This window comes from Eleutherodactylus coqui, chromosome 4 (genome assembly GCF_035609145.1).
Source record: "Eleutherodactylus coqui strain aEleCoq1 chromosome 4, aEleCoq1.hap1, whole genome shotgun sequence".
In the NCBI taxonomy this organism is placed as follows: Eukaryota; Metazoa; Chordata; class Amphibia; order Anura; family Eleutherodactylidae; genus Eleutherodactylus; species Eleutherodactylus coqui.
In genome coordinates, this window is record NC_089840.1 from 173,804,900 (window position 1) to 173,826,356 (window position 21,457).

Below are 21,457 nucleotides of genomic sequence, written 5' to 3' on the forward strand. Positions count from 1 at the left end.
CATTGCTTGGAAAACCCCTTCAAGAAAATCAATAAAAACTTGCATAACATGGAGTAGAGGAAAAATCCCCTTAAATAACAATTGCCTCTCGAGTCCACAGGTTATGAACAGGATATTTTGTTTCAAGGCTTTTCAGGGTACAGCCAGAGAGACCCTTTTTCTTAAGGACACATGCAAAAAAAACCAGTATTGATAGCGCTCTATTTATATAAACCTATCCGCAGGCTATGAGCAAGTCATCCAACGCGTTTCTCTTTCCAGCTGTATCCTCTAAGCTTAGGAATACAACGCCATGTTTATAACCTGCAGACTCTGGAGGTGATTATTCGTAAGGAGGGTGAGGGGAGTTTTCCTCACACCAGAGTATGTCAATTATTGTGTGTGTGTTTTTTTTTTTTTTTTATACATCTACCTTACTTTTATTTATATCATGGCTGACTGAGCGCCCCCATTAATTAAATATATCATGACCTTTACATTGGTCGTTTCCTTTGGACCCTGTTGGAGGTGGCACTGGTGACATTGGCACTGGATTTTTAGCGGGTTATTTACCGGGTACCACACACCTGGGGGGGATTGTTCACATCCTCCCCATCACTATACTCTTGGGGTGCTGTTTGGGGGGTGCCGTTCTAACCTTTCCAAAAGCAAGATGGCCGCCCCTACAATCATGTATATAGACAATCTCCCCCATCTCCTAATACTCATCTGGTTCTGGTGGCAGAACGTCCTCTTTGTATTATTTACAGACATGTTAACGGAAACTTGAACTATTATATACCTAATACTTCGCACTTTCTCTACACGTCTTCCCCTTGTATCTCATACAACGACATACAGCTGGTCAGAAGACTTTCCTGCGGCACATACAGAAGTGTGATAAAGCATGGTAGTGATAAAAGCCGAGCGCCTGTGGTGTGTAATTTCCTTTATTGCTTTGCTGTTGTTAATATCTGTGAAAACAAACGTTATATACAGTATTTCCAGGCACAAGCCGACACTTAGATATAGAATCCACGAATGGTTGGTGCTCGGGGAATCTACAACAGCAATGGCCGCTGCTCCCTACGGGTCTGCAGAGGATTGATAATTGCTGCTTCGTATAAAGTTCCTAAACCTTTCTTAGTTTTTTTATTTACTTTGCAAAAAAGGTCAAATCAACTTCTGTAATCCGTTTTTGCCTGTGATTATAGAGGAAGGCAACAATAAAACCCCTGAAGAAGTATGTGGATGGCGCATATGGAAATCGAAGCCCCATAGCAAAATTGTTGTCCCGCCCCACCAAGAATCCGCTTGTTGCAATTAAGCTTATCATAACGTAATGTGTGCGTGCGCATAAGAAGTGTATAAACAAACATGTAGGTTATTTGTGGGAAAAGAGTTTTTATATTCCACATGCAGTAATGTAAAGGGATTTTGCCCAATACGTTTCTTCTGGAAAAGAACACAAATCAGATATTCTAGACACGCTTTAGTTGAAGTAATTTTTGTCAAATAAATCTCTATTGGTATTAAAGAAACACAAACAACCCCCCCCCCCCACCACCGACTCCCATACACACATCTAAGGGTACCTTTGCACAGAACAGACATCAGTCACTTAGGTGCCCAACAGCTGTCCTAACCACTTTGGCTTCTATACTTTCACAGGTGAATGATGGTTGGTCAGTGAATAGAGGCGGAACGCGTCAGTTCTTACATCTGCCTGCCTCTAGTCACTGTGGACAGGTGGTTGCTCAAAGGTGAGCTACTGCCTGTTTATACTGAGTGAGAATTCGCTCATTAGTCATCTTGGTGAGCCGAAACGGAGGAACTAGTGACCTGAGTAATGTCTTGCCAAGTGCCATGTTGGGTCCCACTTTTCTACGGGACGACTTCCCATCAGAATCGCTTGTTTAAGCATTTTTGTTTATTTTCCATACAATAGCCCATATAAAAGTGCCCTAACACTACATGGCTGTGTCCTAATATCCAAGTCAAAACAAGCGTGGGCAAGAAATTATGTAGTGGCCCAGAGTTAGGGGCCCCTACATCACTTTAGAGAGTATGTTATATGTATGTCTTGTACTATTGTCATGAATGAAGAATGAGTCCGATTTATGTGGCTTGGATGTCTGCAGGCATGAATGGCTTAATGTCTGAGGATGTCTGAAAAAGGTATTGTTTTTGTCCTGCATTTGGTGTAAAAGTGTGGTCATGTGATAGTTAGGAGGGGAAGGAGTTAGTCAAGACAGAGTGAGAGAAGTTGTCTGGTGAAGAGTAGAGACTGGAGACATGGAGGAGTCTGAGAGCTCGTCTTCCGTTCCTGCCTGGGCCCAGCCCATCATGTCCGGGCTTTCATTTCCTTTAGAACGGAAGACGAGCTCTCCATTTCTCCGGATACATGCGGTACCTGAGCTATACACCCACGCGTTTCCATCATTTCCGCCCATGGACATTGAGCCTTAGTCTACCTGCCCCCCTTACCACCCACCATTCATGTTCTGCGAGGACGCATCACAGAAGCCATTGCATCAGTCAATTGTGATCTGCTACAACGTGTATGGCAGGAACTACAGACTCCATGTGTGTCCATTGACAAAGGGGGTCACATTGACAGCTCTGAGGGGGGGAAGACCTTTTCTATGTTGTGCAACAAAACTTTTTAACTTTCATTGATATCAAATTTCGGTATCTGAGTGTCACTAAACGGGAGTTATGAGGGGCTCTCGTCGGGAAGATCATTTGTAATGTATTTACCAGGTATTTTATTAGCAGACAGAGGTGTTCCTGTTAAGATTCGGGCACATTAAATGAGCAGAATAACGTACAACTTTAAAAACTTTTTAAAGAAAACAATAAATCTTTATTTCCTATGTTTTATGTAGGATACCTTTGTTCCATTTGATGCCCTCAAAAGAGTTTTCTTCCTTCTGGAGGAAGGCTAATTTGCATCAGTTTTTACCCCATGGAGCATTGCCTGAAAACTAATTCTGTGTACCAGTGGTTCAATTCTACGATAATCGGTATCCTTACATTACACTCGGCTCCTTAGGGTGGTGGTGAATTTACAAATGTAAACTGAGATTTCTTGTTCGGAACCGATTCCTCCCAAAGCCCCTATGGACGTTCTTGTATAATCTCCTAGGGTGGAAAAATTTTTCTAAATAGTAGTTAAAAAAAAAAAAAAAAAAAGTTCCAGTAAAGTAATTGTATGCTTACCGTTTTGTTTCTATTATAAGTATATAGTTGCTCTGTTTTAGAGATGTGTGTATTCGACAAGATAAAAGGACCTACCTGACTGTGGTCTACTTTGGTGAGAAAGGACTCTTGGAGGTACAAGATATCCTTAAGAATGTAGAAAGGTAAGTCCGATCCTTATAAAGTTGGGTTGAAAGTTGTATATTGTAAAATCAAATTGACATTAAATACTCATACAGCCTGTAGTTGTCGAGGTGGCAATAGTCACTAGGGCAGCGGCACTGATGTAATCTGCAGTAGATCATATTGCTTTGTCTCTTTGTCCTCCTGGCCATGGGTTGTATCTGGTATTTCACTGCATTCTCTGCTAGGGAATGGAGATGAGCTGCAAATACCAGATACGACCCGTGAGCAGTGTCTGAATCCAGTTAAATGTAATCAGTTAAATATTGTGTCAGTTTTCTGTGCACTACAATAAGATGTTACCAAAGGGAGGAAAATATAAAATTCCAGTTCAAATGCAGCCTGTTACCTATTAAAACCTTGCGCAAATTGTCCTGGTGGATTCTCCTACATCTAAATACTAACGACTACTTGTCCGTCCGTACGTGAGTGGGTTTGTGAGGGACTTACATTCTCCACCCCTGATCACATGATGGTGACCTCATCAAAGGTTCTTTATTCCTGGCTAGGTGTTCGTTAGTATTCTGTAGCAACAGAGGCCACAGGGGGTTTGTCGTCTGCCCGTAATCTGCACAACGATGCGGGACGTTTGACGTCACCATCATTTTATCAGGGGCAGAGCATGTAAAATCTTAATTTGGGATGAGCGTTACCATCATTCAGGGGCGGAGCATGTAACTTCCTCACTGTGACGTCATCGCAAGTCCTTTGTTTCCAGTGCTGTGCTGCTTCTAAACCCCTGTTGTATGGGATGAACAATGTATGTAGCAGTGCGCCACCAGAAACACTGGTACTAGAATTTCCTAATAATTACTAGTCTTCTTTCAAAACGTGACATTCCCGTGACTCTCGTAAAGGCACCTGTAAGAAAGGAACAATCCCTCTGCTGGACCTCACAAGCTCCAGAATAGTTGGGGTTTTGTTAGTTGTTATTACTACACTCCTCCATTAGTATGAGGTTGTCACAAACAGATTGAGAATGCAAGAAGTTTCAGGATCTCCATGATGCATCTTAGAGGTTTGCTTCTAACTTTTGAAAATCTAAGGGCAATTATTTATTTTGCATGGAACTTGGCTTCAGGATGCTACATCAATGTCTGCGTTCTGTCTTTATCATGTATTATAGGTATGTAATAACCATAAATTGTCTTTTGCCACTTCAGTGAAACAAACTTCTATAATTTCACCCTAATCCCGCTGAAAGAGGAGTTCAGCAGGGGACGTGGACTAGAGGTCGGCGCTCGAGCCTGGGATAAGGGCGATGTTCTGCTTTTCTTCTGTGATGTTGACATCTACTTCACACCTGGATTTCTGGACACCTGTCGACTAAATGCAGAATCCGGTAAGTGTATGCATTTTGTTTAATATTACAGGGCTAGACTGTTCATTTTTTTCCACATTCATTATATAGCTAGTCCCTCACATTATATGCGTCTGGTAGTATTACCCTTGTAAGTTATTCATTTCTATCTGGATTCCTGGAGTCCTTTTCTTCAGTTGGGTCACATATTATTATTGTGACTATCTAACATTTACTTCTCTCTCAAGAAGTCATTATTTCAGTCACCAAAACTTCCTGTGTGATGGAACTGCATGGACTGTACCACACAAGCTTTTCAAGCGGAGTACATAAACTTCTATCACAGTTACTGAGGATGGTTAGAGGCTCCTGTTGCAAGGTTATAATAAAAAAAAAAGATCACAGTTCATCCTCTCTGACTATATAGTTGTGGTCCTTGGCTCATTTAGCTGAATAAAGAAGGTCATACGTGATGATCGCACCATCCTCTCAGCGGGCTGAGTTGGTATTAATTCTAGGTGGTCTTGTAATGCTGTGCTGATGCATCATGGGATTGTTAGTGCACATAGATGAAGAGAAAGCAAGGGGAAATCTAAACCTCAAGATGGTGTCTGATAAGTATGAAACAGGAGGTTACACTGTAAGGAAGTGACTGCAGTATACAGAGGAGATATCCAGGGGGTGACTGACAATCAGATGAGTGGTGCAGTGATGGAAAAATGTGTTTTTGCTGAAGTGGAGATAGCTGTGTTTTTTTTTTTTTTTGTTTTTTTTTAATGACAATTGCTGGTGGAAAAAAAGCGTAATCTAGGGCTTGGGTGCACAATAGGCCCATTTAGACAGAATGATTATCGCCCAAAATATGTCTTGAGCGACTTTTGAGCAATAATCATTGTCATTTAAGCGCATGATTGATCAAACATTGAGCAAACACCTTGCACTCCCAGCGGGGGATGCAGAGGACAAGCGGGGTGTCCCTGCTTGTCTCGTGCATCCAGCTGTTTTCTGCATGGAGTGCCCGGCTGTTATACAGCCGAGCGCACCGTGCTGGGTATGGAGAACACAGCTGGGCATGTGCATTCTTCATACTCTGCCTGTCATCTGGGGAGCGGGATACAGCTGAAACAATAGTATCAGCTGTATCCTGCTGTGAATCCCTGATAAGGCTCATAGTTGTCTTTCAGCATGGCTCATCATGATGTCAGTGCAGTTAGACACAATGATTATCGCTGAAACTATAAGCTTTGAGTGCTTTTTGAGCAATAATCGTTGTCTAAATGGACTTTTACAAATCTCTCCTTGCTGTCATTTCAAAAACTTCACAATTGTGGTGATGAAGCAATTCTCCCAAGAATCAGGACCATGATTTGATATGACAAAGTACTATAGTCCAACATATCGTAACATGGCTGGATGTTCAACTAGCTTGGGTGATCTGTTCCTTTTTGCTTATGAGAGGAAATGGGAAACAGGCAAACTGGTATACCACCAGATAATATCCTGTGTATGTTGGTCCACTGAGCTCCACCATAGACTAGACATCGATTGATCCTGCTTGCTGTGCAGTTTGGACATCTCTGTGTCTAAATACAATCTATTGAACTCACCGGATGCATCTGAAGGAGGTAGATCAGCGGCGCCAACATTTGTGGATCACAAGTAATCGGGTTCTAATTTATCCTTGCCCTTCTGCAATCATGTTAACCTATACATAGTAGCCATCCATGCTTATTTTAAGCGGATCAGTCATCAGGCTATACTGTCCTGTACAAGCTGTAGTCCAAAAGATCCAGCACCATATCTCACTACTGGTGTCCTATATTAAATAACAATAGCAAGGCATGGATGTGCTACATGATGGTATGGTGCACTGCCCCTGGGGGCCCCAGAACATTGATTTCAGTTTGTGACCCTGTAAAAAAAAGAGTAAAACTGAATTGCAAAGTCTAAGAGTAGCATGTAAGAAGGCGAAATCCACTTTTAGTGTCCCTCGATGTCCCGTGGGACCGCTGCTTTGACTGAAGTAAGGAAAGTATACTCAAAGTGGCTTCCTTCTGCTGCAATACAGGCATGGAACATTCTGGTACCTGAATCTCCTGCAGATGACGGTGGATGACTTCCCGAATGGTTTGCCTTAATTGCAACAGAAGGGTGCCACTTCCAGTACTCTTTCCTTACGTCAGTTGAAAACATGGTCCCACAGGACTTGGAGAGACGCGGAAAGCGGATATCTGCTTCTTACAACTCTAATTGCCAAAGGCAAAAAATACCTATAGGTAGTAACCCCTAAAATATAACCTACACAATTTTATTATTCAAGAAGACAGAGACCACATCGAATAATATTTAAAATAAAGGGGCAAATGGTGGTAGCGAATGAAATGTGACCAGCAGTCATCAGTTAGTATCATGTGTAATTGTGCATAATGAAAACAAATGTGATTGTTCCTAGCAAGAGAAACCATGTAATCTGGTAGAAGTGATACCTTTTAATGGCTAACAAAAATACGTGATGTAATAGCGAGCTTCCGAACCAACGCAGGGTTCTTTAGGTGTAAATTAAATAGATCCGAAGAGGCGCACACATATACACAGACTTCTAACAAGGCACAGACATGGATGTGATTTGGTTTGCACTTAAAGGAATGCAGCAAACATTCTTAACTAGACACCGATAAGGAAGTGAAAGTTTTATGGGGTGAAGAAGGGGTTTACCAGGCCAGGTGTCTTATCTATGCTATAGTGCTATAGATGTCTCACACCTCCCATTCACGCATAAATCCTCATTAATAATTCCATTGAAAGTGTTAAAAGTTGTTATAAATTTATATTCCCAAATTCTTCTATGGCTTTGTGACTTAAAGCCGCCCTTCCATATCATTACTGTCATATCTTTTAAGTCGTGTCCCTGACTAGAAAAGTGCTGGGCCACAGCTAATCCTGTCTTTCTCTGTTTAATTGTATGCTGATGAGATCTTATCCTGGCTTTCAGTTTTTGTTCTGTTTCTCCAACAGAAAGGCATAGTGTGCATATACACAGTAAAACATAGGCCTGGATGGCCAACTTCTAAAAGCCTATGTAGAGATTAGTAAATCAGCACCACCAAAACTCTATTAAAATCTAATCTATAGCTACCCCGACATGTTTTGCCTTGGGGCTATAGTGAGTGAAGAAGCCCTAAAAGAAGGAACATTGCATGAAACCATGTGACATAGGAGAAGGACCTTCTCAGGAGAGAGATCAACCTCTTCTGCAGGAGCTGCGCAGCGTCCATGGAATAAAGCTCATCTGGAATCATCCGGAATCAGAATGTGATGTGTAGCCAAATATTTGCCGTCGGCAGCGGTCGCTCTCCATTGACATGCATTTTATAGTTAATACCTGATTATAACTCCCTATATTCCTGCTTGTTGTTCCCCCTATGGACACCTGATACTAATTGATGACTGCTGGTCACGTTTCATTGGCACCACTATTTCCCCCTATTTTTTAAATACCATTCGATGTCTGTGTTTTTTGAATAATAAAGTATTTAGATATTTTAGGGGATATTGCCTATGGGTATGTTTTGCCTTTGACAATTAAAATTGTGTTTTTATATAACCTGGAGTATTCTGAGGACCATTTCATAATATATTCCTGGATATCTGCTTCTCACATGCTACTCTCCCTCCACGCTTGCCCTTTAGCTTAACTTTATGGAAGCTTCACACTCAAGAAGAGGGGCTGAGAATTGTCTTGTCTCGGAGCCCACGCTTTCTTCGGCCATTAATATTTGATTGTTTCTCTTTACCTTAACATTGTAGGTAAGAAAGTGTTCTACCCCGTTGTGTTTAGCCTTTACAATCCTGCTATTGTGTATGCCAATCTAGAGGTACCACCGCCCGTGGAGCAACAACTGGTAAGTTCCAGAAGAAAACTTATCTTTCATTAGCTTGGAAGTGCATTGTGTCCTCTTCAAACACTGCAGCATGAACAGTTAGTCCTGGCTCATGTGACTTACAAGAGCGCTGTAAGTGAAATGCTACATCCTGGAGTGAATGTCATTGTACCAGATAGTCAAGGCGGATGTATCACCATTTTTTTTTTTTTTTTTAAATATTCTCCCTTCCCTCCACCCTTCAATTTTGGAAATTCTCCTGAATTGTCTCATGATACAGTCAGTTAAGGTGCTTTACACTGGACGATTATCTCTGGATTCGGGTGATAATCGGCCCATGTACACGTGGCTGCCGACAAGGAACTGAGCACATTGCTCAACTGTCGGAATCCAAGCAACTATCAGATCACGTAATCTTTCAGTGACTCCCATGTACTGTTCAGCTGGCCAGAATAATTCAGGGTCGCTCATCTGCCCGACAGTCGTCCCGTGTAAAGGTGCCTTAACCCTTTCCAATCCACTGTCTGACGTCTTCCTACATTCTGATTGAAGCTTGTACAGCTCCGATGTCAGAAGACGTTTGACAGGATATTCTTACAGTCTATTGCCAGCCACTCCACTGTCGGAGCCTCTCTGGCGCACACACTGACTTTAGCCAGCAGATGGCACCGTTGTATAACAGCAAAAAAAAGCCTTTTAGGAAACCCTGAATCAAAAATTGGATTGGAAAGGGTTAATTCTACGTGTAAGTAACATGTAACCTGGTTTCTGGTAGAATGTAGCAGGTTGGCCTTCCTGTTCCGCAATTTTAATAACAATCACATTAATAATGTCAAAATGTACAATTCTATAAGAAGGATGTTTTTGAAAATGTAAGTTTTTATGTTTAGAATAAAATTCCTTTTCATTTCTTTTTAATATCCAAGGTTCATAAGAAAGACTCCGGCTTTTGGAGAGACTTTGGGTTTGGAATGACTTGTCAATACAAATCAGATTTTCTGACAATTGGTGAGTGGTGGAAGTGGTGAAGTCTGGTAATGTATTCTGTACTTTTTGCTGCATTTGTTTTTCTTTTAGTGGCATATATTCAAAAATTGATCCAAATTCATTTTTTCGTAGCAAAAAAGAAATTCTGCCCAGTCATCAAAATGCAAGTTTCTTTAAAGGGGTTTTACCAGAATAACAAGTTCTCCCCGCTCCAAAGGATATCCACAGCAGCAAGCAGGAGACTGACTGACTGAAGCACTAGCTAAGCATGCACTGTCAACGCTGCATTCACTTTCAATGGGACTGCCGAGTTACCTGGGTGACACCGGCCCGGATATTTCCGTCACTCTGATTGAAATGAATGGAGCGCTGACCATGCATGCTCGATCTGCGTGCTATTTAGAATGACATCACTGCTGGAAAAGAAGCGACCCTGCCCCACCAGTGAGACCCCCACCGATCAGCAAGTTATTCCCTACCCTGTGGACAACCTTGGAGAGGCAAGAACTTGTTTTTCCAGTACAATCTCTTTAAATAAACATACATTTTAAAACTCCTCAACAAAGCATGGAGTCTCCTGGACCATTATAGTCTGAGGATACATTCACTTTAAGGCTCAGCAACAAAGAAACTTGGATTTTATGGGGGCTTGCAGGATCTCCATTTTACGGTTAATAGTGCTTCAAGCCTGCTCGCGAACGGGTTGGATTCCGCATGCAGGATCCTGCAGCGGAATACCACCCTGTGTCCCGCTGGCCGGGTGTTGCGAGGGTCTTAACATCAGGGGGCACAAGCTCTAAGGCATATGTCCACCCCCCACCCACCTCCTCCCCCACCAAAAAACAGTTATCACATAACATTACTACTATGCCAAGACCAAACATTAACACCATACAGTTATATACAATTAAATATTCCCATTGTGTTGGTACTGAACAAAACCACTATACAAAGGAGAATGTTGCCAATAATATTACTGCCCCACCATGACCACTACCATTAGTAATGTTACTGAATAAAAATGCACTATACAAAGAGCAATAATGCCACTATACCAGGCCCAAATATAACTGCCACACCATGACCAGTACCATTATCACTACATAGTGACTGAATATTACCAAACTGTTACTGAATAAACAACACTATAGAAAGGCCGCTTTTACCACCATACAGAGGCTATATACTGATAGATACCAGTTCTGCCCAGACACTCTTTAGACTGTACATATGAGTATAGCGCCGTTATATCTAGTGATGACAGTCCTCTCTGACTTTAGTCCTTCGCTTTACCCATCTTTTCTATCCAGTCCAGACCACCATGGTGACTTCTTCCAGTCATACTTTCCTTTCGTATAGCTTGCAACCCAAGACTTCGTTGGTTCTTCACTTTTCACAACATGCATAAACTCCATCCTCCTCAAAGATGTTTTACCACCAAAAACATCCATGCCAAATTAGTAGTATATGACGTAAATTTGTTTGCCTCCAACAGCTGGGATTCTTTGTGGTGGTGAAGACCTCCTTTAACTGGTAGTGGTGATTTATTGTGTTGGCAGGGTGGAGTATGCAAACTGAAACCTGTGGAGGAATGTAAAATGTTAATTACTCCTAAAGCTAAAACATTTCCATTGAGAAAGAGCTGTTGGGGAGTTAAGGTGGAGCTTAGTTTTCATCTTTCCAAGATACATGACTTCAAGTGGGCCTAATGTTTTAGATGAGCTGCTTTGTGTGTATAGTAACCTCTGGAATTTGGAAATACATGTTTAAAAATGTAGAATTAGGGAGAAATAATCAAAAATATCGACGCTTTGGGATGTTTCATTGAACTAAAAACGATAAAACAGCTCAATCTTCTTGCCGAGTTTAAAAATAACTCCTAATTTTGGTATCCTCAAAAATTATCCACCCTTTGCCAGTATGATTGCCTTCATTACTCTCGGTATGTGGTGGTTTTTCTTTTTTCGGTTGGGAAACATTCCATTCCTGGTGGGAAGACCTCCCAGAGATGCTTCTGACTAGCGAATTGCACTTTAAGCCATTTGACATACTGTATATCATAGAGGTGCAGTTAGTATGAGGCAGGCTCAGGAGCTTAGCTCGCTGCATAGCCAGCAAGTAGGTGCCAGCTTTTTGAAACAACTGACCTCCACTGCAGACAGCCACAATCGGCGTTGGCTCAGATCGCAGCTGTTTGACTGCTTACATGCACTGTTAATCCTGAACACGGTATGTAAGATGTCAGCCTCAGCCTCGTCGTTGGTCCCTTGTGGTTCCCATGGTAGACATGGACTTAATGAAGTCTCCCGAGTTTGCCTTATCCATAATAAGCCCTGTCTGTTACAGGGCTTAATATGTGAATGTTAATGCAATATGCTGCAATACTGAAGTATTGTGGTATATTGTAGAAGGGATCAAACTATCACAAGTTTGAATCCCCAAAGGAAACTTCAATTTTACACTTTTATTTTAAAGTCAGATGTTTTATTTAAAAAAAAATTTCAAGTCCACTTTCTCTTTCTCCCTACAAAACGTCTAAACAATAAAAAAAAAAAAATCATAAATGTAATTCATATTGCCAAATCCAAAAAAGCCTGAACTATCTAAATATTGCATTATTTAACACTTGGTGAACACTGTAAAAAAAAAAACATAATGCCAGAATTGTGGGGCTTTTTGGTTGCCACCATCTCAGAGTAGAAATTCAAAATAAGTGAGCAAAAAAGTTGATGTACATCCAAAAATGGTTAGCATTAAAAACTATAGGTCGCCCCGAAAGAAAACGAGACCTTGTACACTTCCATTGATGGAAAAATAAAGTTTTGGGGCTCTGGATATGAAAACAAAAAACATTTTTTTTCTTTTCTAAAAGGTTTTTAATTGTTTTGAAGTCATAAAACATAAAAAAACAAACAAAAAAACCCCATTATCGTTATAATAGAACTGGCTCATAGAATGACATTAACGTGCCACTTTTACCATACCATGAATGCTGCAAAAGCTGTCCAAAAATGTGTTTGCTTTTCTATGCTTCTTTTTTTTTCTATTTCACACCTCCTAAAAGATTTTTACAATGGAATATATGGTGTATTAAATGGTATAATAAAAAATACAACTCCTCCTACAAAAGACAAGCCCTTATATGGGCTTATGTTGATGGAAAAATGAAAAAGTTGTAGCTCTTAGACAATCTTTGTGTTTCCTTTTTTTCTGTTTGTCAAAGGGAACCTTTCACTAGGTTTTTTGTAGCATGAACCCAGGACAGATATGTACACTGCATCCATGTGTAGTTAATTCAGAAACACTGCAGTATTTCAGAATAAACATACTTTGAAGTTTGACTATGGATGACACTCCAAGTCACGTAGGTGGGCTGTGCCGGCCTCTTCCTGCCCGGATCAACTAGAACAGTGTTTCCCAAACTCCATTCCTTATGGGCCCCCAACAGATCATGTTTTCAGGTTTTCCTCGGTATTGCACGGGTGATTGTAATTGTCAGTGCCCCAGACATTGCCACAGGTGTCCTTACTATAGGAGATCCTGAAAACATGACCTGTTGGTGGTCCCTGAGGACTGGAGTTGAGTAACACTGATCTAGAGTGACAGCTCTCTTTCTATACACAAGAGGAGCTGTCGCTTGAGATGATTGGGGCTGGGAGCGGACAATGCAGTCTACCCTGTGACTCGGAGCACCATTCTGAGACAAACTTCAAAGTATAGTATGTTAATTGTGGAACTCTGCAGCATCTCAGAATAAAACCTACATGTGTGCAGTGTACATATCTACATAGTTTGGGCAGCATGAACCCGGTGACTGGTTCCCTTTATAGGGTTAAATGGTGGCCTGTTCAAACTTTTGTAGGATACTGTACATGACGTCTAACTTTATCTTAGCATTATATAACTTGTATTTTCCTCCTCAGAAGGCTGTATATTTTCAGTTCTTTCTGAGCTCATAGGAAGAGACTGTTCTGCTGTGTTCACTGTATATCTGCACATAAAAGGACTGCAGATTCTGCTTTCTGTATCAAGCACACGTAAACAGCTGCGTCCAGGAGGACAGCGGAGAAGTACTGAGCAGTGTAGAAGTGATTCCAGTAGCTGTAACAAAGTAAATAACTCACCATTGGCTCCAATAGCACATATTTGAGAGTTATTCTCTCTCCAGCAGCTCCCATCCCCTCTCCTCTTCTTAGACTTCTATGGGCAGTTTAAAATCATTGTTTTCTGATGGGAGCAATGAATGTGGTCAGAAACCATTATTGAATTAAAAATGGTCCTCAATAGGAACTATCAAGCAGGGTCAGGACATAGCTAGAAAGCTGGAACAGGTGATTTGATTGACAGTTTTAGACCCGATGACGTACAGGGGAAGAATAAAAACCAGTCTTTATACACAAGCATCTCATATGACATTATGAATGGTTTGTAAATCAGACCAAATATTAGGGGTTGATGTATATGATAGCCTGAGCTACCTCGGATAAGTGATCAAATCTGGTACTTGGAAGTGGCATTGCATACGCTATTATTTGGTTGAATGAGTATACCCTCCTCAGTATAAGAGGTGGGTGAGCGATAAAGCTATTTAGTATGTTGGTATAGATACATACCCAATCAAAGACGAGGATCATAGAGGGGATGAAGTGTCATGCAACCAACTAGAATATTATCATTCAGCCAAGTGGCCTGTATCAGTGAGTGACATTTTCCAGTCACAATAATTTGGAAATAATATACGTGGATACACTTTTAATGTGGCAATAATAAAGGTTATATTTTATAATCTGTAGGTCCTTCCAGTGACAATTGATGATTGATTTTAGGGTCTTTTCTGCCACGGTGATTAATCTATGAGTCATTCTCCTCCTGTGCTTTGTGTTCCATCTTATTATCTTTGTTATAAATGATGGACATCACTTGACAATACACAATGGATAGCAAATTGTGAGGCAGGGATCACATGACCGGTTTGGATTTCGCATGCAGAACCTGCAGCAGAATCTGGCTGTAACTCCGGCCGGCGACTCCCGCATACCTGTGAAGTCTGAATTATGGATGACCGCAGGCTCTCGCCATCTGTCATGCGCAGTACAGATATTTTTCTAAATATATGCATTTCCTGCTCCATCGCCAGGTGATGACTTGGGAACCCACAGCCCATGTGCAATATTTATTGCGAATGGGCTGCAGATTAGATGGCCTCCATTGCTGCGATTTTATTTTTTTTATTTTTTTTTTAATGCGTGAAATTTGCTGTGGATCCTCTGCGCAGATGCGGACCGTGGATTCCACAATAGGAATCCGGTCATGTGAGACTGGCCTTGCTAAAGGAGAACCCTAGTGACCACCAATTAAGGGCTCTCACACGAGCGTATGGTACCTGGGCACATATTACACGTACAGACATGCCAAGAGAATGTATGGGGATTGTCGGCACGCAGTACAATACACTGCTGTAAGAGAGCCCTAAGAGTGATTTTTCGGCACTAAAAAGGTCATTTTAGGTAAAGAAGATATTTTCTACTTTTGGTAGCTATAAGGAGAAGTTATTTGAAAAGTTAATGATTATTATGGATTGATTTGATGATACAAGAATCAGATGCGTTGAATGTTAGTCAAGTTTAGATTTTGCATTTGGCGTAACTCGAAGCACTGATCTGATCTGCAGCAGCGTTTTGTTTGTCGACCGTTTCAGTAAATCTAATCCTACATCCGCTGTGCAATGCTACAGTTTTTCCCACTGAAGTCAATAGAGGAAAAAACTACAGCAACGGTGGGACAGACCAGATGGGCTGCAGTTGGAGGGAAAAAAGTAGCAAACCACAGAAAACCAATGTGGTGTTTTTTTTTTTTTAATTCAAAAATGCATGCAACATAAAGGTATCACCCAAAATCTGTAAGTGTAAATCCATGTAATCCACGAAATGCAGCAGAAAGATCAAGATTCACATTCATTTGAATTTCAAAATACTGTGGAAGTTGAAATCCAGTTCTATGAAGTACAAATGTCTGTCTTCTATTACGTATTTTAGCTTACTCCTTTTCATGGGATTCTTTTGTATCGTCTCCTAAAGTACAGGAACTAGAACAATAATTTGACGTATTCTTAGTTGGTCTCCCTCTAGTGGCAGGTGCAGAACATGCATACAGATACGTTTCATGACTTTGGAACTATTTCTGACTTGTCCATATCCCCATATTGTTTGTTGCAGGTGGATTTGACTTGGAGGTGAGAGGATGGGGAGGAGAGGATGTCCACCTTTACAGGAAGTACCTGCACGGGGATTTGATTGTAGTCCGTACTCCCGTGCCTAGCCTCTTCCACTTGTGGCATGAGAAGCATTGTGTGGATGAACTGACCCCGGAGCAATATCGGATGTGCATTCAGTCCAAGGCCATGAATGAGGCATCCCACCCGCACCTCGGCATGCTGGTTTTCCGTGAGGAAATTGAAGCCCATTTGCGCAAGCAAGCCTTCAGGACAAATAATGAATCGGATGCATGAGCCATTCCATTTGTAATGGAAGCTTAAATTGCAAGCTGCTAATAAGTGGACTATATATTTATGGATGTGGGACCTGCGCAAAGCGGAACCAATCGTAATATCCTTTTATTTAGTGGAGTCTGGTACTGGTCATTACTATGCCGGTTCGATGGTTTTGGAAAGCTTTCAGAGCAGGGATTATCTAGAGCAATACCGAACGTGCACATATGTCTTATATGGTTAATATTTAACAGTGTTGAAATGAGGATAAAGACATATCACCTTTCTTTTATGAGGAATGGACATTAAGAATGCCATAAATCAAAGCAGAAAAGGGAACATAATGGTACTTTGAGGCCTGGTAGCCTGCGGCTTCCGTGTGCCTTAATGCAGAAGAGTCTGTGGACTCCGTGCTGTATATGAAGTGTACTGTACATGTAGGAGTGTGTCTGTACATGCGCATCATGTTGTACCTGCACATCCTTGGATTGATATGATTATTTTGCTTTATAATGCTGCATACACCCCTGGCACAGGGTACTGGGGTCAGGAATCCCCCCCTCCACATTTCACTTGCTGTACCGACTTGTGCAAATTGTAAGCCCCCCAGTCCGGCACAATATAAGCACAATAGTAAAGCCCTAGATGCCATTGATGATGGCTGCATATAATGGTCATGCAAACCGATGAAGGGATTTGCCAGAAACCAATGACCTTCCCGGTTTCACTGCAAGCTTGGAAATTATCGCGGTGCAAGGAACTGATTGTTGCCCAGTATTAGTTTGCCACGGCTCACAGTCTAGTAAAACACAATGTTGAGTCTCTTTGTAAATACTTCTCTAGTATTGATTTGGAATGTTTTCCATTCAAGTGTGAGGCTTTATCTTGATATTTTGATGGCTTTCACTTAATAGTTGAAGGATATAATATGTACAAAAACTGTAAAGCAAAGTATTTACAGAGTTGTTAAACTAGAATTTTAATTTTTTTGGTTTCAACTTGTGAAATATTAGAAGTGGAACCAAATTTCTTCCACGTTTTACTATATCTTTGCACAAGTCCAGGGTGTAAAAAAAAATGTCAGTTCTGGACACTATATTAGGGCACCCAGACAGGCTAAACGTCACACCCAGTCTAGGAAGAGTTTACTTTGTAGTGCAAGGTATAATCGTAGCTACTCTGACCGTTCGGCGTGTCGTCACAATTGACTTCTACATAAAGTGTTCTCGTTGCTCAAGGCAGGGTCTATTTTCTAAAACTATTCCAGGAACTTTGCATTGTGGGCAATGTGAGCACTGAATTAAAGGATGTTTGTAGGCAGTTTCCTCTAGTGCCACATTCACACTGATTTTATAGCAGAGCTCAGTTGGTTATTCAGCTCTTGACTGCATTGATCTTCCATCATAACTCCAAATTAAAATTTAGGAGGTTTACTTGAATGCCAAAGTCAGCTCTGCTACATCTGTATACACTTGGTATACACATGTTATGCCAACTTTCCAGGTTTTACAAAACATTACATATTGGGGTAATCTGCTAATTAATTACTATACGGAGGGGTACAAGTTATATAAGTAGAGTCCTTTTACACTTAGACTGATGGATCCTATTACAGTCATCTTTTCTACTGGCACAATCCTGCTATGAAGGGATGATGTTGGAGTTCTGGTATCTTTCTACTGTATCCTGGCTGTTGACAGCAGTATTAAAATTAAAGGCAAGAAATGAAGACTGGAGTCCCGTGAAGGATCGTTTTGTACTTTATATTGTATTTTTAATTGCCATTTTAGTGTCTTGGACTAAAAGTTCTAAACATCATTTCTGGAAGTCTATAACCACCGGACTGACCTGCATTTACCAAAGAGCTTTTGCTTTTTAGTAGATGGTTGTAGAAATTCTGCAGACAAGACTAGATTTTTTTTCTGTGTCGCCACAAGTACATGAAGGAATAAAATTATTTTTTGCTATGGACAGAGTGTCGTTATTATATTACTATTGCAGCATGTGGATGTCGGAGTAGCCTAGACATTACACGAAGTGCATATTCCACATGGTTGTGTGTCAAGAGCCGCACGTTGACAAGCAGTTGTTGGTGTGGTCGATGTGGATGATCGCAGATTTCCTTCCCTCATTACCTGTTCAGCTTTGCTAGATCATGTGTGTTACCGCACCAAGGGTTCCAGATTGATGGTGGTTAAGTCTGCTCCTTGCTTTTACTCAGCTGTACACCCTTCTGCTAGCCTACCTGGCTGTATGGCTGTTCCAGACCTCTCTTGCCAGCTGGTGTTGCTGCTAGTCTGTGTGTTCTGGTGTGATTTAAGATGCTTTCACATCTGCGCTTTGGATTCCACTTTTCTGCTCCGTTCACGAAGCAACAAAGTGGAATCCCAGCTGCCGAATGGTTCTGTACTTGATGGAACTGAACAGTGCCAGTTGGACCCCATTGACTATAGTGCGGTCCACCTGCTTTCCGCCCCGGTTGCCCAATTTGTGGACGGAACTAAAAGTGCTGCATGCAGCTCTTTCACTTCCATTATTTTCAGCTGGATCTGCGACAGAATGTCCTGCCGGAGGTGCCAACACGGATGTGAAACCACCCTTACTCTGCTACTCTACTTGTGTTTCTGACCACTCTGTTTTCGAATAGGATTTCTGCCTGTTGTCCTCCTAGTTCTGACCCTCCTTCATTCCTAACTTTGCCTCCTGTATATCTTTGGCATTTTTCTTCTGACTACTTGGTATTGATGCTTGGCTTGTTCTTTGGCAACCTCCTGATCCACACTCTTCCTGTCTGCTTGGTGGTCAATGGTCACTCTGTGGATGTAACCAGGGGCCTCCTTGTAGCCAAACCCAACACCCCTCTCCCCTCCCCATAGGTTACAAGCAAGAAGACCAGGAGCCTCAAAGATTCTACTAAGCAGAGCGACTAGTCGGACTGCTGCTGCCTATTTAGATGGAGAACTGGACCTAGACCATGAACAGTTGGGCTAGAGTTCTCTGTAATGCTGCAGTAGCTATGCTGCAGAATTTGAGTGTCCCGCTATCGATTGCGTAAATTAAAGCATTTCTTTTGTGAAGTAAAAATACATCTTTCCTTTCATATAATGTATATGCAGTATACCTCCCACTGTGTAAGAGCCATATAGTGAGCTAACCCCCTCTAGCTTGTGTGTGATACTGTATGTATCACACCTCTTGCCTACTGGTGAATGCCATAATGCTTTCTCAGGAACGACGTACATGCTCACTAGGGCTATGTACACACACAGCATTAAAAACGCCATGAAACTGTCCTCACATTGTTGCAAACATTTGGTGCACGTTCCGCAACAGAAATTCTGCTTGATGTATGAATCCACCACATGAGAAGATCCTGAGGAAAACTGGGAAGGTGAGTGAGACACTTATGTATATATTATGTTTGCCAAGACTAGATTGTGAAGGCATCACAGAACTTACAATTAAAGTTTTTTTTTTTTCCTTCAAAAATGCTAAATGTGTTCACATGTTAATTGCTAAAATGCATTTAGGCAAGTGCTGCACCCAGACTTTGTATATCACTACTAAACAATCTGTAATATTGCTATCCATACTACAATGTGTATTGTCACATCCGCTACAAACGTGTTATAGCTGTAAACTAAAATAACCACTCTGGCACTGTTCATACCACACTACCAAGGAAACAAGTTAGATGTGGTAAAGAAAACAAAAGAAGAGGAGAACTTTTCCTACTAGGCACTAGATGGTGACAGTCCCTACCTAATAGTGAATGGCCCTGATAAGGACGCACTCACCCTTTTTTCCCTAGGGACACTCCCTAAAGGTCTTTTTACATGGGTTGAACATCGGGCAAATGATGTCTGACACTCATCCCTGTGTTTCCTTGCTCCCATGCTCCTGCCTGGGAGCTAGCAGAGCTGTCTCGCTCACAGAGAGGCCAGCATGGGGGTGGGGCAGTGCAGGAGCTTTCTCGCCTCTCGCTACACCGCCCTTCTCCATTGCAATAACACAGGCGGCCGTTCACTACTGAATGGCGGCTGTTTAAATTGAATGATGAGCTCATCACTGATCTTTCATCGGTGATGCAGGATAAAAGATCAGCGATGAGCTTATCGTTCAGTTTAAACAGCCGCCATTGAGTAGTGAACGGCCGCCTGTGTTAACTCAATGGAGAAGGGCGGGGGGGGGGGGGGCGCGCGATGAGAGAAATCTGCTGCCCTCCCCTGTCCCCCCTCCTGGCCGCTCTGTGAGCGAGTCAGCTCGGCTAGCTCCCGTGTTACAGCGCAGGAGCGCAGAGACACAGGGACAAGTGTCTGGCATCATTTGCCCGACATTCGTCCTGTGTAAATGCACCTTAACCCTGTAACCTATAACAAATGATTACCACTGTCTACATAAACTAACCCCACAAAATAAACCTCAGTACTTAGCATTTGCTGGGTGAATAACAGAACCCCGATCCAACAAAGAAGACGGCATAAATTGAACAGCACAGAACCAAGGCAAAGTGGAAATAAAAACCCTCCCTAATTGCCCTCAGGTGTACTCCAACAGCAAAACACACCCATCACAACTCCCACCAGTGTTAGAGGAGACAAATTGAAAGAAATCCAAAACGACCAGCAAAGTCAATCTCAAACCGACACACCAGTACCTTCTCTTTTAGAAAGGGCCTCTGGACCATCAGGCCCTGATCTACCATGATTACGTCTGCCAGTTCTTTATGAGATTGTCTGCATTAACATGTGCAGCCGGAATCCACTACTTTCTTCTGGCCAACATACCCACCAATAGACAAAGTACTGTAATGTGTTTCTCACATAAAAGGAGTCTACAATGCAACTGATCACAAATTGAAGATCTCAATCAACCTCCACTGGGCCAAGAGGGGACTATGTTAGCCGATAACCCATGTAATTTCACCACATGTGAAATAAATAATTTTGCTAAAGTCTGAGCATTAGGGAGACTGGGTAATGCCATGAAATAGTACATCCTACTAAATAAATCGACGTCAACCCAGTTGGCTGTATTTCCCTCGGAAGGCGGCAAATCTGTAATAAAATGCATAGACAAATGAGTCCAAAGCTTCTCAGGAACCGACAGGTAACAGAATTCCAGCAGGAAGAGTCTGAGCAGTTTTAGTTCTCACACACATCTCAGATGTGAAAACAAGACGAAAAACTTAAAGCAGGGCACCAAAAAAATTCTAGTGAGTAGTTTCTTAGTATTATTGATTCCAGAATGACCCCCCAGAATCGAACTATGTACCTCCGACACAATTTGCAAACACAAATGTACCAGCACAAAAAGCTTCTCAGGAAGATTCAACTCCAGTGCCACCACTGACAAAACAGGTAATCCATCTAAAATTGCTGGAGCCATGCTCCTGGACAAAGTATCCGCCTTGATGTTTTTACTGCTGGGATGGTACAT

General features: G+C 41.8%; 1 protein-coding gene across 2 annotated transcripts in view; it reads left to right on the forward strand.

The window, feature by feature from the left end:
* Window positions 1–17,987, forward strand: part of CSGALNACT2 (chondroitin sulfate N-acetylgalactosaminyltransferase 2) — a 46,694-nt gene extending 28,707 nt beyond the window's left edge. For both annotated transcript variants that reach the window (XM_066600402.1, XM_066600403.1), the window contains exons 4-8: window positions 3,243–3,344; window positions 4,527–4,705; window positions 8,471–8,565; window positions 9,471–9,552; window positions 15,747–17,987. In XM_066600402.1, coding sequence (XP_066456499.1) covers window positions 3,243–3,344; window positions 4,527–4,705; window positions 8,471–8,565; window positions 9,471–9,552; window positions 15,747–16,039 — 751 coding nt within the window. In that variant the 3' untranslated portion in view covers window positions 16,040–17,987. The remainder of the gene's footprint in view (window positions 1–3,242; window positions 3,345–4,526; window positions 4,706–8,470; window positions 8,566–9,470; window positions 9,553–15,746) is intronic.
* The last annotated feature ends 3,470 nt before the right edge of the window (window positions 17,988–21,457 follow it).